This window comes from Heloderma suspectum, chromosome 2 (assembly GCF_057233095.1).
Source record: "Heloderma suspectum isolate Gila_16-S chromosome 2, 16-S_ref, whole genome shotgun sequence".
Classification (NCBI taxonomy): Eukaryota; Metazoa; Chordata; class Lepidosauria; order Squamata; family Helodermatidae; genus Heloderma; species Heloderma suspectum.
This window is the reverse complement of record NC_139459.1, coordinates 153739884-153756903: the sequence shown is the minus strand read 5'-3', so window position 1 is coordinate 153756903 and position 17020 is coordinate 153739884. Positions and strand designations below refer to the sequence as shown.

The 17020-nt window shown below is 47.9% G+C and overlaps 1 protein-coding gene across 1 annotated transcript in view; it reads right to left on the bottom strand.

Annotated features, from left to right (window-relative positions):
* Positions 1-7446: 7446 nt before the first annotated feature.
* The window catches only part of WARS2 (tryptophanyl tRNA synthetase 2, mitochondrial), a 60668-nt gene continuing 51094 nt past the window's right edge, over positions 7447-17020 (bottom strand). The window contains exons 4-6 of the mRNA XM_084835261.1: positions 15952-16037; positions 15303-15421; positions 7447-12850 (exon numbers count right to left, since the gene is read on the bottom strand). Coding sequence (XP_084691387.1) covers positions 12402-12850; positions 15303-15421; positions 15952-16037 — 654 coding nt within the window. The 3' untranslated portion in view covers positions 7447-12401. The remainder of the gene's footprint in view (positions 12851-15302; positions 15422-15951; positions 16038-17020) is intronic.

Below are 17020 nucleotides of genomic sequence, written 5' to 3'. Positions count from 1 at the left end.
TTATTATGGCATAAGCTTTTGTGGGCTCGATTCCACTTCATCCGATTCAAGAGTAGGACAAGGACAGCCACGGTGCCTCTGGAAGTTTGTCTGGTCAGGAGGAGCCCAGAGCATTTCTGTTTGCCGAAATATAAATACCCCGAATGTCTAACTATAAAATAAGTTCAGTCAACAAAACAACACATATGCAATTTTTAAGCCTCTTTCTTTTTTAAGTGCAGGGGGGGTGACAGATAGGGCTTCCCCCTAGAAACAGAGAGGCCTGGGCAGCCGACTATCAAAACAGTCAGCGGCATCCCCTTGCTGGTAAATGTCTTGCACTTCCTCCGCAGCAACAGCGAAAAGTTCACGAGGCTGAGCGCAGAATAACTTCTCCTGGGGGAGACAGGCCACTTCAGACTGAACAGACTAAGCAAAACTCACCGGCAAGATAAGTATATGATTTCTCTGCTTTTGATGATGGGCAGTTGAAATCGTTGGAAAATAATGAATTAACTTGTGATATGATATGGAAGTCCTGCCTTTGAATATTTAGTCACACGTGCAATTCCTCACGCGATTGCAGTGATCAAGAAACGAGGTTGGATGTTTAGGAGGAGGTCCCAAGTAGATGAAGCTTCCATTCTGTCCTTTCTAAATGGCAAAAATGTATGCTCGTACACATATACCAATCTAAGCGGATCACAGGGAAGACAGTACCTCTTTTCGATGGCAATGGGCTAGGACAGGGCTGAAATATCCCCACGCTTCAGCCCATGAAAGAGAAGAGACCTTTTAATGCCACAGATCCAACTGAATGACTGATGCGATCTTCTGGAATCCTATCAGTACATTTGCAGGTCCCCATGACAAGCTGATGTCGTCCTTTATTAATTCCGTTTTCAAGTATGTTATTTATTTTTACCCGGTTTCCACTTGTGATTTCAGACTTTTTAAAAAAGCGAACAAACAAACAAGACCCCCATGGTCTTAAGGTTTCTGGTTTGTTTGTTTCGTTTTAAAAAATCCGTTTACTCAAATTTAGTTTGGTTGCTTTTTCCAGTCGCGACTTCCCTAAATAAATTTCATAGGAAATAAATTATGAAATAAAGTTCATAATAAAGTTTTGATTGCAGATATACTAATTTCAACTCCCCCCAAATGGTCAATACCTATTCAGATTCAGAAAAAAAAATACTTCCCAAGTCAACCAGAAGCGGGCAGGTCGGAGGAAAGACGTTGCTCTTGAGCGCCACATAGCGGACTCGGATAAGTGGGCCCCAAACCCCAAGCAGTTCAGCTCGCCCCCCGCCCCGACACACGCGCGTCTTGGCCTGGCCTGACTTGCGCGAAGGGGAGGGCAACTCTCCCGATCTAACAGCAACAGCGGCACTTTTGACGGTGGGTGGATTGGCGGGAGTTCAGGTTTGGGGAATTTCTTTCCTTTATGACGTCTCTAGGCCTATGTATTGGTATTAAAGATCTCGATCCCAATATACCCAGATTAAAAACTTTTTTCTTTTTTTTATCGGCAGCAACAAAATCTCAAAAAGCGTTTGTGCGGCCGAGCTGGCCACCCGGATTTTTCCCCAGGTCGACCCAATCCGCAGCAGCGGCGGCGGCCGATGCCCCGGCGTGCCTTCGCCGGAGAGGCTGCTGGCAAGGGCAGGCGGAGGGCGAGCGCACGCGACACCCGGCGACGCAGGGCGGGGGGCCGGGAAGGGAGCCGGCCGCGGAAGCTGCCCCTCGCGCGGTTCGCCGCGTGCTTCCTGAGGCGAGAAGCCGCTCAAAGGAAAGCTCGCGCGGGTTCTCCGCTCTCCGCGGCTCGGCCCCTCACCGGCAGCCCCGGTCCGGCGGTGTGAGCGTCAAGGCTTGGGGCAGGGGCGGAAGGCCAGCGGGGAAGGCCGTGAGGGATCGGGCGGGTTTCGTAAAGAGCGCGGCTCCTCCTGCACCCCGAAGTCCACCCCGCTCCGTATGCTCGCGCAAGGCCCTGGAGAGGCACCTCGCTTCGGCCTCCGCCCACGCGCCCCCGGACGGGTCAGGCGCGCCCCCTGGACCGGAGGGGGGGAGGGAGGGAGTTCCCGGGACAACCAGATGCTCCGCAGCTCCCTCAGCCCCCCCAGCTCTGCCCCCTCCCCCCCTCCTCCACGGTGACCGCATACCCTGCATGGTCGCCATTAGGCGCTCCGTCAGGCAACCAACCATCTCCCCCACAAAAACGAGGAGGAGCTGCTGCTTTCCGGGATCAAAGCAACGCGCTCTCCCCGTGCATCGACAGCCAAGTGCGGCCGGGCGGAGCCGGAGCTGCAGCAGTTGCCGGACTTCCAAGTGATCTCCGCAGTGATGGCCGCGCCGCGCCGCGCCGCGCCGCCCCCAGCCCGCCTCGCATCCTTCGCAGAGCATGGATGCGGTGGCCGCCCTCCGAAGACAGGACCTGCCCGCGAGGGAAAGGAACGGCCCGGCGGGCGGCGGGCGCGGCGACCCCTGCTCCCTGCTCTGCCCCGGAGCTGCTGGGCAGAGGGGAGAGCCGGTTCGGGGGCGGGGGCGCTTCGAAAGAGCCGCCGCCGCCGCCGCGCAGGGCCGCGCCCGCCCCGCCCCGCCGCCACGGCCCCGAATGCGCCTGCCTCCAACCTCTTCCCGCCCGCTCAAGGACGAGCGAGCGCCGCCGGCGCGCCGCTTCTTGCGGGCCGGGCGGCCGAGGCGCCTTCCGAGGCTCTCGGGCGCGCCGCTCCCAAAGGCGCGCGGATCCCGTCCCAGGGGCGGCGCGGCAAAGGCCGGGGGCGGCGGCTGCGCGCGCGCGGGGCGGGGCGGGGGGCCAGCGGCGCCGCCCCGGGGCAGCGGCGAGGAGGGCAGGCGCGCCCGCCGCGCTGGCCGTCGCTTCCGGCCCCGTCCGGCCCCGCGCTGCCCGGAGGGCCTCCTGCGCGCATCGGTCCAGGCGCCGGGGGCTGGGACTGCCGAGCGGAGGCCGCGCGTCCTCTCCGGCTTTCAGGCCGAGCCGGCCAGACCTCCCGCGGAGCTCGCCGAGGTACTGAGCCCGCTCCGCGGCAGGGCTCGGCGCCTCGGAATGCTGCGCTGGCGTGCGGGCCGGCGCCGACTGAAGCCCGGAGCGGGGCCGCCGCCCCCACGAAGTCGGGGCCGCCAGCCTCGCCGGGGGCTGGGGCTGGGGCTGGGGCTGGGGCTGGGGCTGGGGCTGGGGCGGGCCCACCCGCGCCGCGCCGCGCCGCGCCGCGCCAGGCCAACGGGCCCGGAGAGGCCGGCGGCGGGGGCGAGCGGCGGGAGCGGCGGCCGAGCGGAGCGCCACCCGGGCCGGGCGGCAGGCTCGCCCCCCGCCGCATGCCGGACGCCCCGAGCGCGCCGGGCCCGCTTCGCCCGGCGGCCGCCCACCGCGGCGCCCTGAGCGCTGCGCTCGCGCGTGCTGCTCCCTGACCTCGTGTGCGCGGCGACCCGGCAAGGGCGCGCGCCTCTCGGCCGCCCAGAGACGGGCTGCCGCCGAGAGCGGGGCTAGACCGGCCAGCCGCTCCGAGCGATCTGGGAACGCGCTGCGCGAATCGCGCAGGGTCGCATTCGGGGCTCCGGAGCTCACCGAAGATCTCGCTCTTCCCGGCTGCCGCGCGGGGGCCTGCGGCCTCAGTCTCAGGCCGGTGCGCGAAATCCGCCCTGCCCCGGTGTCTGCCCTCCCCGCGCCCTTGCACAGGCTGCGACCAGCCACGCTTGCCTTCCCCTCGCCCCCGAGGAAAATTGGTGGGGGGGGATGTTGCTCCCCCTCTTCAGGTCGACGGGAGGGGTGCCGCGGGGAGGGGCCCTGCTCCCTACAGGATCCCGCCAGAGAGGAGGCACGAGGGCCCTGTGGGTGGCTTCGGCTCAGCCGCCGCCTCTCAGCCTTGCCCACCACCCAGGGGTGCTCTGAGGATAACCCATGGGCACAGCGACCCTGGGCGTATGGGACACATGGTCAGCTTCAGCGGAATGCTTTGTTCTTGGGGGGGTGAACTATGGGGCAGCACACCGCCCCCCTCGGAATGGCAGACTCCCCCCCCCAGGGGACAGGCCGCGCCTGTGGCTTGCCGCCATCTCTTCCCAGCCTGGGCAAGTGAGCACGCAGCAAGGGCAAGGCAGGGTCAGGTTTACTGTCGCCTCACTTGTGCACCAGTGTTCCTGCCAGGGCGGCCGCTCCAGCTCCTAGGAACCAGTACTGCCCATCCAGCCAAGCAGATGGCAGCCGGGCACTGCGCACCTTCCGAGGGATGGATTGCAAGGACTCTTGTCTGCAGGAGTGGGGTGGCAATCACCCCCCCCCCCAAGACAGAACAAGAGGTGGCTGCCCCACAAGGGATCAGGGGCCAGGGCGGGATCCTCCGAGGGGTGTGGCATCTGCCCAGCCTGATGCCAACGATGCTGATCCAAGGCTAGCCCAAAGGGCTACGTATAACGGGGAGGTGCGAAGCCATCCCCTGAAATAGTCAAGGGGGTGTGCCAGGCGCAGTAAGCCTGCATGAAAACTGTGTTTTTGAAAATCCTTAAGGCAGCTACTGGCTGCCTCTTGGCAGAAGTGACCAGCTACAGGCACAAACTCGGAGCCCGCCTGCTCCCTGGAAGCCTGGAACTTCACGTAGAAGGGGATTCGACTGGGAGGATAGGCACACTCAAGAGCACACCCTCTGACCAAGTCCCTCCCACAGAAGATCTCTGAAACTGCCTGGGAATGTCCTGCTGCAGTTCTAATGGCAGAGGAGACACGGGCTTTGGAGAACACCGAAGTATGTATCCTCAGCGCACCATCTCTCCCCATAGAGCACTTCCTGCTTTGGGCAGAGCGGTCTCCAGAACCCACCCTGACCCTCTGGAGCCAGGTGCCCCAGTCCTACAAAGAAGATCTGCCTGTGCAAACAGGCCTCCTTACATGCCACTTGTTGGATGTGCATCAGCTGAAAGCAATGCGGTGTGCAGTGAGCAGGAGTGAGCAGACTTTGGGCTTGCAGGATCTGCCGGGTTGTTTTTTTACTAGAAGCCCAAGGTACACTAAGCAGAGCTAGCTGCAAAATAGGAAGGCAGGGCAGAGGTGGTGAAGCCAATTGCATATTGCACCCCAGGACCCACACGCTCCACATGCAAAGGCACACCTGCATCACTGAGGGAGCAATCCCGTGGCCCGTAGGCATCGTCTGAGGGGCCACAGTATGCCGAGGATTCTCCCATCTGAGGTCGGAGAGAGCACTCCAACCTCGGAAGGGGGGATCGGAGATCTGACCCTTCTCCCCCACCCCCATCGCAGCCGGTACAGAAAGAACCATGTTGGCTGCGTCCGAGGTCAGAAAATCCACCTTGGAGAGGGGGGAAAGGGGGAATTCTGGTGGGCAGGGAGGGGAGGGGAGGGGAGCTTTTAATTTTGATTGTGTGTGCTGTTGTTAAACCCTTGCTGATCTACTGTCTGCGAACCACCCAGAGGTCTACTAGTAGGTCACAATCTGCCTTCTGCCTGCCCCAAGACAGATCATCTACACTGGTGGTCTATTTCTGGGCACAGTTCAAAGTGCTGCTGGTTATGACCTACAAAGCCCTACATGAGTTGGGACCAGATTATCTGACAGGTCACCTTATCCCCTAGGAACCTGCCTGTCTTTTAAGATTCTTGCATGAAGTCCTTCTTTCTGTTCCACCAACATCTGAACTTAATGTTCAGGGTCTTCTCAGTGGGTGCTTCCAGGCTTTGGAATTCCTCCCAGGGGAGGCACATCTCTCCCCATTTCTGATGACCTGCTAGCAGGTAGGTCTTTGGCCTCATAAGCTTACTGTTTATGGCCACTGTAAGCTGCTGTTGGTTTTATCAGTTTTATTGATTTTATTGTGTTTTACTTGTCTTGTTTTTATTATTTGATTGTTATTTTGGGTTGCATCCACAGAATAATAGTAGGGTTGGAAGGGGCCTACAAGACCATACAAGAGTTGCTTGCCATGGGACCTTACTTATCTTTGTTCTGAGTCTGTTAAAATTGCCTTTCCTAAAATCTAGGGTATGTGTTTGGCTACCCCTTGGCTTTTGCTTCCTTTAGAACCAAGAACTCAAGTATAACATGGTCACTTTCCCCCAGAGTTCCCGTAACTGCTACTTTACCCACTAAGTCATCTCTGTTGGTTAGGATCAAGTCAGGAATAGACGATCCTCTAGTTCCTTCCTCCATTTTCTGCAGGAGGAATTTATCAGCAACACAAGTCAGGAATTTCTTGGAGGGGCCATGTTTTGCAGAATTCGTCTCCCAACAAATATCGGGGAAATTGAAGTCTCCCGTCACTACTACATGCTTCCTTGAAACCTTGGCTATTTGCTTTTCAAGTTTCATCCTCATCTTCTCCTTGATTGGGTGGGCGGTAGTAGACTCCGACCACCAAGTTCCTTTAATTCTTTGCTCCATTTATTTTAACCCAGATGCTCTTGATGGGGCTACCAAGCTCATCCTCCTGTATTTCTGTGCAGAGATATGTATTTTTAATGTTAGTCAAACTTAAGTCCCATTCATTTAAATAGGTAGGACGAACATTGGATACAACTGGAGTACCATTTGGAGGAAAGGATTAACAAATAAAGCAATATGTGCATTTGAATGCACCTCCTATTCTCAGCCATAGGTCCTAATTCAGTAAAAGAAAAACAGTAGAAAGCCTGCTTCTGCAAGAGGACCTGCTTGGTTGGATTGGAGTGAGGAAATGTGGGGTGAGGGTGGAAGTAGAGAGGAAACTTCTCCTTTTTGCTTGCTCCTCTTCTCTGCTCTGAGAAAGTGCTTAATTTATAGGACACATTCCTTTCCCAGGGAATTGCGTAATTATCATTACACAAGTATGGTCATACAGGGAAAATATAGCAACATACAAACCATTTTTTCCTACATGTCCATACTTACGTAATGATAATGTTAATATGACAGTGGCCAGAGGTTCTGATTTCTCTGGTTCTAAAAATATCTTTTGTATTAAAATCCAAAGGTCAGACTTGAACTTGTTCTGCAAGTGAGAATGCTGCATGCTTACAGACACTCCTCAGTTACTCGAGGAGCATGATTCACACATTACGATTTCAGTGTGTACTTCTAAAAATGGAAACTGTCTATGTGACAAGCAGGTGCTTTGGAAATATGCACATCATCCATAATTGAGAGAACCAATATATGGTTGCAGCTCTCTGTCGAGCGTACACTGAATGTCAACGCTATGCTTGCTATGTAATGTGTGGAACAGTGCTAAGATCTGAGCAATAATGAACCATTTGAGAGCAGTCAGTGGTTCCCCCACTTCAGGGGTGAACAGACTTCAGGCTTGTCATATCTGTTTTGTTTTTTGCTTGTACCAGAACCCCAAGATCCACCAACCAGACATCAAACTTCAAATTAAAGAACAGGGTGCCTCTGAGCGCATTCTGTGCATAGGAATTTCTTTTTAGTACCAGAACTGAACCTACAGTCCCTCCACATAAAAGTGTACTCTTGGTTATCCCAAGCTTTCTTCATTTTAGCAGTCCATTTTAGGTGAAAAATAATTTTGTTGTTGCTGTTAAAAATTGGGAGACAGAAACAGTTGTTGATCTACTGCAACCATCCAGAGATCTACCAGTAGATCCTAACCCGCCTTTTGCCCATCCACTTTGCCGGGTGATTTATCAGAAAGCTCTGTATTTTAGACTATACTGCCGCCTGGTGATCGCTGCAAGCAACAGCTCCCCATCTCCTGCACTGCTGCAACCAATGCATTCTGACCAAACACATAAGGCCAACATCACAGAAGATCTAGGGCTGTAGCCTCAGGGAACAGGTCCTTGTCTAACAGAAACTTTTAGAAGGTGAGGAAGAGAGGTAATTTCCCCTCTCATCTTTGAATCAACAGGCAGCATTAGAGAGATTCAAATGCTATGCCAGAAGGCTATCCTATGGTTGCAGGTGTATACAATTTTTGGTACATGTTTAGAGTTTCAGTATGTAAACCTGGCAATATCCCATCACAGTGGTAGGCAGTAGGTGAACACAACTGAGGATAGCAGGCAGGGCTTCCACCAACGCATCAGTACAATGTATACAGACTAGCAGCTGTTGATCACATGGACCAGGCCTTAAGTAGGGCAAATGTGTACACTGCGACTCCATGGAAGCACAAAATGTGGCAGTGGGCTCAGAATTCAGGGTCCCAAGAACGTGAGCTTTCACGAGAATAACAACAAAGAGAGTAGCTTCCTGGTGCTTATGGCTGCAAAGATACGCTTCTCAGTATGTGGGCAATTCGCCTGCTGAAATCTCAGAAGGTGATGGTGGAGCTTCAGTGTTTTTGCCTCCATATGAATACCAGAACTAGTAGTACCCCAAAATAGCCAACACAGGACCATTATGCAAAAAGAAATTTTGCAGATTTGTATAATGTATACAGATTGCAGTTATTTTTCTTGGCACATAATTCAGTTTTCTGAGAATTTTATTTGTAGTGCTCCAACTTACTCCTTGTGCCAAAACTGTAGGGATAGAAGCCCAATACACTCTGTTCATTTATGTGTTCATCCACTGTTTATGTGTTCATCCGAAAATGTAAGAGCTCTGCAAGAAAGCCAGAGACTTTACTATCCAGCAACCAAGCTTGAGGGGACTGAGCCATTCTGATCACTGACAGCCCCACTGCCCTGGATCATCATTTTACACAGCAATGGTGTAAGTTTTATGCTATGGCTTCTTACAATGATGTTGCTTTCAAAATCTGCAATAATTTTCTCCAAGGACACACGTATCAATTCATTATTTTATTAGATTTTCACTCTACCCTCCTCCAAAGTACAGAACAGGATACATCGTCCCAGTTCTGAGTAATGCAAATCCACACCAGTGTATCCTGCGCTATTCCGCCGTTCAGCCAGTTTGGCTTGCCAAGCCAGTGCTTCAAATAGTCAGGCAGGTGTTTGCATGACCTGCAATGCTCATAGGTCAAGGTGCTTTTTGAGCCCTTTTTGAGCATCGGCTATTGGGCAGTATAGAAATGAAATGAATAATTTTTGGGGTGGAGGAGCTCATTGGTTGTTGGGAAAACCTTTGACAGCTGCGCAGGTGGGCAGGGCCAGGGTGGGCAGGGCCAGGGTGGGCAGGGCCAGACTCCCCCTGCACGCATGGTGAACTTGCACCCTGCGTGAGAGCAGTTTCCCTCACAAGCCCCTGCTGTAGCCTCCTTTGCCCTCTAGGGTGTTGCCACAGTGTGTGCTACCTATCTTTCCTTGACTGGGAATTCAAGGACTCCATCACTGAGTGTTTACATACTGCATCTTTAGCTGGTCATATGCTACTAGTTAGGATTTAAAATCTGATTACTTTCAAACCTATTTCCCTGCTCCAACTGTGCTCCTCTGTTTCTTTGGATTCTTGCCAAATGTCAACTGAATGTTCCTAAAATAATACCTCCCTTCCACTTGTTATTTGTAGCTAATTTGTTCTTATGGAGATGAATCTCTTCACTCCAAATCTCTAATGGTCTATTGATCAGTTATCGCCAAAATCAGAGAATATATAAACATGCATCCTGATTTTGGAAGTAGAAATTATAGGCTCACAGGGAAAGGACCACCACCAGGCTACATCACATTATAGCAGTATATATGCCATATAATTTAAAATCACACTACTGTAATGGAATTTGGGGACATCTAGCACTTACATTTTTGCCATACAACATATGGGAATAAAGGATGTGGACTAATACCTCTTGCTTTCAATCATCACACAAAATTTAAATGACTTTATTAGTTTCTATAATTTTGTCAGTTCAGTGATTGGTGCCTGTTGATTGAGCAGGAGAAGGTTGCCACTGTTCCATTATCATTTCTATCTTCACAACATCTCTAGAAAGAGAAAACAGGCACAGTGGTTCTCTCTCCACTGTGCTCTATAGCAGTGGTCTTCAAAGTGGGGTGCATGCCCCCGGGGGGGGGGGCACGACACAATCCACGGGGCTGCACGATACCCTGACGAGCTGCCATTGTCTGCAGTGATGGTGGCAGCAGAGGCAGCAGGACGAGCCGGGAGCCGGGAGGGAAGCTCCGTGGCATTCCTCTCTCGGCTCTGGTCCTATCCTGCCTCTGCCACGGCCACCGAGAGCAACTCCACCAGTCTCTGCCAGGCACGGCAGACGAAGGTGCAGTTGCCTGCTTGGCCATGGCACCAGAGCAGCTGCCATCCTGCTGAATTCGCTCCAAATTTACTGACCTTTTCTGTGATGAAACGTGGCTGTCAGTAGTATGCTACCTAGCAGATACTTTTTGAAAAAATCAGCAGACTTAATCTGTCCCTTCAAGGTAAAGGTGATGTTTCAACAATGAGTGGGAAAGTAACTGCTTTTTGAAAGAAACTCGTGCTACAGAGAGAGCATTTTGAAAATGGATGTTTGGAAATGTTTCTGTCAGTATGTGATTTTGTTGCCAAAAATGATGTGTGTCGCCTATAAAAACTCCCATATTTGCACACTTAAAAAACAAAGAAACGGAATTTTCTAGCCTGTTTAAAAATCTTCCAAACACAGAGTTTCAGTGGGTTTTGAACCCATTTGTTAAAAATATAGAAATGCGACACCTTCCGATTAGTTTGCAAGAACAACTGATTGACATCAGGGAAGATGGACATTCACTAGCTGAATTTCAACAAAAACATGTGTGTAATTGATGGATGGGATTGAAAAATGAGTATCATGATTTAGAAAGCGCAGCCAACAATGCACTTCTCCCATTTGGATCTATGTATCTTTGTGAGGCGTCTTTTTCAGCTATGACAGCCATTAAAACCAAGTATCGAAATAAACTGAACTTAGAACCAGACCTTTGAATTGCTGTATGACAAAGCATTAAACCAAGATTTTCAAAAATAATGAAGCATCTTCAATCACATTGCTCTCACTAAAATATATTTAAAAAATTAGTGAAAGCAAAAAGGTTTTTTTAAATAATATTTTAAAAATAATTTATTTTATTTCATCTTAACCTCATCCTTTTTAATTTCTATTTTTGTGTATGCTTATAATGTACATAATACATCAGTACAGTAGTACATGTATATTGTTTATAAATACATATACATATATTGGGGGTGCGTTCTCAAAAATCTTTTACTGATGGGGTGAGTGATCAAAGAAGTTTGGAGACCGCTGTCCTACAGCTGTCAGCCTCTAGCATGACATTTATATGACAATACAATAGGTGCAAAAATAGCTGGTGAAGATCATACAGTACAGGGAAAGCTCTGATTTGTTTCTAATGCTTTGCCAACTGTCACCTGCACACCTCATTCGGCTTTCCACATTTGAGACTGTTGCAGTAAATCGATGGCAGTCAATCATGACAGGGACATCTTTCTACAGGAGATGATCTTTGACCACAACTGTCAAAGCCAGTTAGCGAGCCAGCAATGAGTATCATTCTATTTTTGCAGGAAGCTGCGAAGGTTAGGCATCCTCGCACAGAAGAAAGAGTTCAAGTCCCCCCGTCCCCCCACAACACACACTTCACTGAGCCTGGATAAAGACCTCGTTTATCTTTGGGACACAGACAGTCACATGTGAGTAAGGGTTGCCAGAAGATCCAATGGAGACCAGGTGGGAGAAGCTGTGGCTACTTCATTTCCCATTTCATCTGGGATTTTGAGGGTACACATACATTCCTCAGGATATGACTTTGCATTGCTAGTAAATATGAGGATCTGAGCGCAAAGGGACCCGGGGCTGGTGTTGAACGGCGCACACATGAAATCTTAGCATTCCCTTGTGAAATATCCAGAGGCATGGAGCTGATCCTTTCCCAGTTGTCCCTTCTGTGTATTTTGGAGGAGTTATGGGGCACATCCATGCATTTCCTACATGCATATGCTCTATTACACTGAGATGAAATGTATTGTGAGTTCCCAGCAATCTGCATTTGAGTATAAAATGTAGCGTGAGAAGCTACCTTATGCTGCCAGAGAGGCAAACCAAAGCCAGTGGCGGGGATGACACCTGTTCTTCAGACAGCCTGATCGAGAGCTCAGGTTCACACAGGAGTTACTGAGAAGTCTATACAGACTTCGACAGGACATGAACTGGTGACCGCTGTTTGCACACATTCATTTTAGAGGAAAAAACAGATTCCCAAAGCAGCACAGTCGATCAAGCAGAGGTTGTTTTTGGGTCAGATCAAATACTGGGGGAGGGGGGAGCACATAGGGGTTATTGTTTCGTTTGGACTTCTGCCTTGTATTGTGTTGTACGACTGCCTTATTTGGCTCTCTGGAATTTCCCAGCCTGGCCCCATTAAGTTAACGTATATGAGTTAATGATCTGGCTACAAATCAAAGACAACCGGACGGCTTCCAGCAAGATAACAGGGTCAAAAAAACCAAGATTGGACTCAAATAATGAAAGCTGCCAGCTGCTTTCCCTTCAGGCTAGTGCAATCCCACCAGTCTTTTGACTTCCCAATATACAGGGGCTGCAAGTTCTTTGGCTTTTTCTGCTCCGGTCCATAAAACTTTCTCCAGGTAAGATCTGTCTGCTCTTAGTCTCTTGAATTCATTCCTGATTGGTGCAAATTTTTCAATTACTGCCTCTGCTACCACCGCCTTGTAATGAGCTGTATCAAGGCCAATGCTCTGGTGTACAACTTCCTCTTTGCTGAGTCCTGTTACAGCAGAGTGAATGGTCACAAGATTGGAGACGCCAGGGCGGTGATCTGGGTCATAAGTCACCTCAGAGGTGAAGTCTGTGACAGCCTTACGAAATTTCAGCTTTATTTCATCGGGACTATCTGTTATGCCCACTGTGGCTAAGTTCTGAGAATCTGATTTTGACATCTTGGATGAAGGATCTCTGAGGGACCTCACCTTCTTTGTTGAAGCTAAAATCAAGAGAGAAGGGGATTACACAAGCGAGCTAATTACACACGTGAGCACTGCAGCGGCTCAGAGACTAGGCTATGTAGCAGGGACCCCGTGCATCAAATCTCACCTCCACCATGAATTCACTAGGTGGCCTTAGGCAAGCCAAACCCGTTCAGCTTCACCCCCACCCCCACGCTGAAATATGGGGATAACACTACTTTTACCGACCTTCTTTACAGGGTCGTTGTAAGCATTGAAAGGTAATGTGTGAGGCCCTTTGCACATCTGAAAACACTACACGAATGCTGGCTATCCTGATTATTATATCACGGTTCATTGAGTACCCCTCGCTTTAATGATCAATTCCCCTTCCATCCCTGAATATCCAGCTCCTGCAATCCAGCTCCTAAAGTCGTCAGTCTCTTTATGAAGGCACCGTGGCCATTTCTCCTCCCATGTACAAATGCCTGTAAAGATCACAAGTTTCTCCTTTGCTTTTCTCTCTTGATCACAGTGGAGCTGTAGTGCAAGGCAGAGCTGCGTTTTCCCTAGAACAAGTATTACGCAGACCAGCCCTCTCTCTGTAGAGCACAGTCTTATCAGGCAGCCCAGTTTTTAAACATAAAAAGCCAGTTTCTTAAGTGACTGGATCAGGCTGAGTTCATGTCTATCTTTAGTACAGCCCCCAATAACTCCCAGCGTTACCACCACATTTGCTTACTTATAGCTGTGCTGCATCTACTATTTTTTGCTTTCTTTAGCAAAAGTTTTAAAATTTATTTTAATATAATTTTAAAATATAGTTTTATATTTTATAATTTTAAATATAAATTACACATATAATAAGAGCAATACAATACTACCAGAACAAACAATGAGGTAGCTCTTCTCTGCATTTCTAAAGTATATGGATTTTCATTTATATATATTATGTTTCATATGCAAAATGCAAAACAGTTATCAATAAAACTTCTTCCCTATATATACATATAGTTCATAGTAATTAAAAACAAAATTGATTATTTTGATATATTGCTTTACTTTTGCAAACATTAATAAAGCATGTTGAGTTTTCTGCAAATAAGTCTATTCTTTGTCCTTTTTCTGCTGTTCCAATATGTGTTAATTTTGCCCAAATCCCATATTTTATCCAACCATTCATCCCTTGAAAGTATTAGTTGCACTCTAGTCTTTTTGTATAAAATATTCTTGCTGCAGACAACAACATAAATATGTTAATTCCTTATGTTGTTGACTAATAAATTCATCCATAAAATTAAGATGATGAAGGAATCTAATAGGATTTTGTAACTCAGTATTTTCTCCATAGTTTTATTAATCATTCTCCAATACTTCTTTTGTTCCCAAAGGACATTCCCAACATAAATGCTGAAAAACCCTGTATTTGTTTCTGGCATTTTGAACAATTAGATAATTCTTATTTATTTTAACTGGTCTCATATACCACCTTGTCATCCACCTTGTACAGATTTTCTCTGATTGACATGTTTAATGAAAAGTGTGACCCTTACTCCATAGGTTCTCCCATAGCCCAGGTGGGGAGCTCATGGCATCAGCTCCTGAAGAGACCTTCAATTGTCCTGAGAGAACTATATTCTGATGGAGGTGGCGGTAACATTTGTTGTTTGTTTCAATATTTAAAAACTGTAAAATAAATGCCTTGGCTGCCTTGGCAGAAAGGCAGTATAGAAATGTAATTAATTAATTAATTAATTAATTAATTAATATTTCCATTGGAATATTCTTTCCAATACTTTGTGGCCACTTAACCGTGCATTCTTTAACCAACTTCTGATTTTGTTTCATATTTTAAAGGTAATTTATAAAGCTTAGATAATGTTATTTATGTCTCATTATTAGTCTTTCAAACTGTTCTTTAGCAAGATTTTATTACCTTCAACAGCTGAAGATTACATTATCCACAAACACTTATGCCATAATAAATTTGTTCATCTTTAAGGTGCCACAAGATTATTGTTGTTTTTGAAGATTCTCTCAAAAATGTTAAGTCAGATTTCAAAGGCAACACATTCTGTAAGGACATATGTTCTGAGCATAGTTTTAGATATTAAGAAAATAGACAATAAAATTGTTTTCCCATCAGCAAAAGTATATAGTATTTTACTGGTAGGGAGTCTTTATATAGCTTTCATGGGCCGTACAAAATTTTCACAACTGGCTCAATGAAATACACAGTGTTCTTGAGAGTTGTGAGTGCTGCTGAAAAGTCTCAGACATAGTAGAAGTAGAGGCTATGTCTAATAATAAAATAGTAGGTACCTGAAATGTGACCTATTTTTTTCAGAAAGCTCAGTTTCCCAGCATCAACCTCCTCATTTACTTTGATATTTGTTATTCCCTCTGCTCTTTCTTGTATAGATGCTTTCCAAGCAGATTCACTTTACTCAACTTTAAGCCATTTGTGATAGGTTTACACTTCTTACTCACTCAAAATGGCTTTGGGCACTGGAAAGAATTCCCCATATTTCTTGTTGAAACGGCGGGCCGTATCTTGGGTCAACTCCAAGTGAAGGACTTGATCTTCTCCAACAGGAACATGTGTTGACCTTCCAGTAAAGAACATATATAGGTGTGTATTCACATCTTCTCACTCAGATTATTTCAGCAGGACTGAAGAACGAATGCTGAAGCGAGCAACTAGATGTATTGGTAGTTTACACATTATAAACAACACTAGCTACAATCATGGGATGATAGCCAACATTGTACAAGCAGACTTCTGCTCATGCAGTGGAACTTTCTGTTCTCTTTCCCCCTGCAGCCTTCCCAAAATCTGCTACAGAGGGTCTCCCAACCCTTCAGAGCAGATCTTGGAGTGGGCAGAGGGTAAAGGGAATCTGCTTTGCTGATAGATCCCATTCTGTTAGGGGAAGATGCTAGTTAAATACCACCCATAATGCCCACCAGATAACCTGTCAGTGAGAACATGACATGGATTAACTAGCAGACCAATGGACAATGACACCCTCACCAGGCAGGCCCAAAGCCCTCCATTCCCAGCCACCTCAGCTATTCATTCCCCTTTGTTATATCACAGCGACTTTCATTTGCAAAGAAACGAAATAGGCATTCTTACTTGTAAAGAAGAATATCCGCAGCTTGAAGGATAGGATAGGTGAACAGGCCAACTGTTCCTTCATTCATTTGGTTGGCATTCTTTATCTATTTGCAGAGGGAAAGAAATCATATGTACATTGCTAATATCTTTATTTTTTTAATTCTGGACAAAATAACTGTAATTATGTTCTTTCATAAACAAATATGTGCCATGTTGCATATGGAGTTAAAAAAGTCACCAAACAAGTAGTTAAAACTTTATTTACTGCATGTTTCCTTTAAAATAGATACAGCATATAAGAAATGCTCAATACCCAATTCCCAGACAATATGATTATTAGACAATGCAGAGGAGTTTGTAACTGAGGGCAGCATTGTATTGCGTCCATGCGCCAGTGGGACCCACCACTAGCGCAACAGGGAGCAACAGAATGAGTGGAAGTGTAGCAGCAATATCGGATACTGCCCTGAACATTCCACTTTAGCGGTCTTGTATATTATATAACATCTAGGCTTTTACGCACCCTGAACCTAAGCAGATAGGCAGGGCCACCATTTAAAAAATAAATAAATTGTGGCTACAAGTGCAGCACACAAACACTGACATATGCTTCTGCATCCTGATTGGAAAGCTCCACATTGGTACTACATCAAGAATTAGAATGGGAAATGAGTGTCAGCTCATTGGGACAAGTCCCACTATGAGGGGGAAAGGGTGAGTAAAGCAAGGCTGCCTTTTAGCTCCCCCATTTTTTAAGAGGCACCATTTCAATTTATTGGGCTATGGGGGTTGGAGGAGAAGTCAAAAAGATTTCAGTGTGTGTTGTGCCCCTGTTACCACAGAAGCAGCAAACTCAATCCAGCACAAAAAAGTTATGTGCACACTCTGAAAACGTCACAGAAAGATGATGCCAAGATTGTGTTTGGAACTTTGATTTGACAAAATATTGGATAAAACCTAGTCCTGCAAAAGGAAAAATTTAAGGTTCAATGAAGCCCTGTTCCTCCACTCACTCCCCACCTATGCACACATATGTGCACAGGCAGCACAACAGGCCATTGGGGGCAAGGGGAGGTCTGTCTGTGCC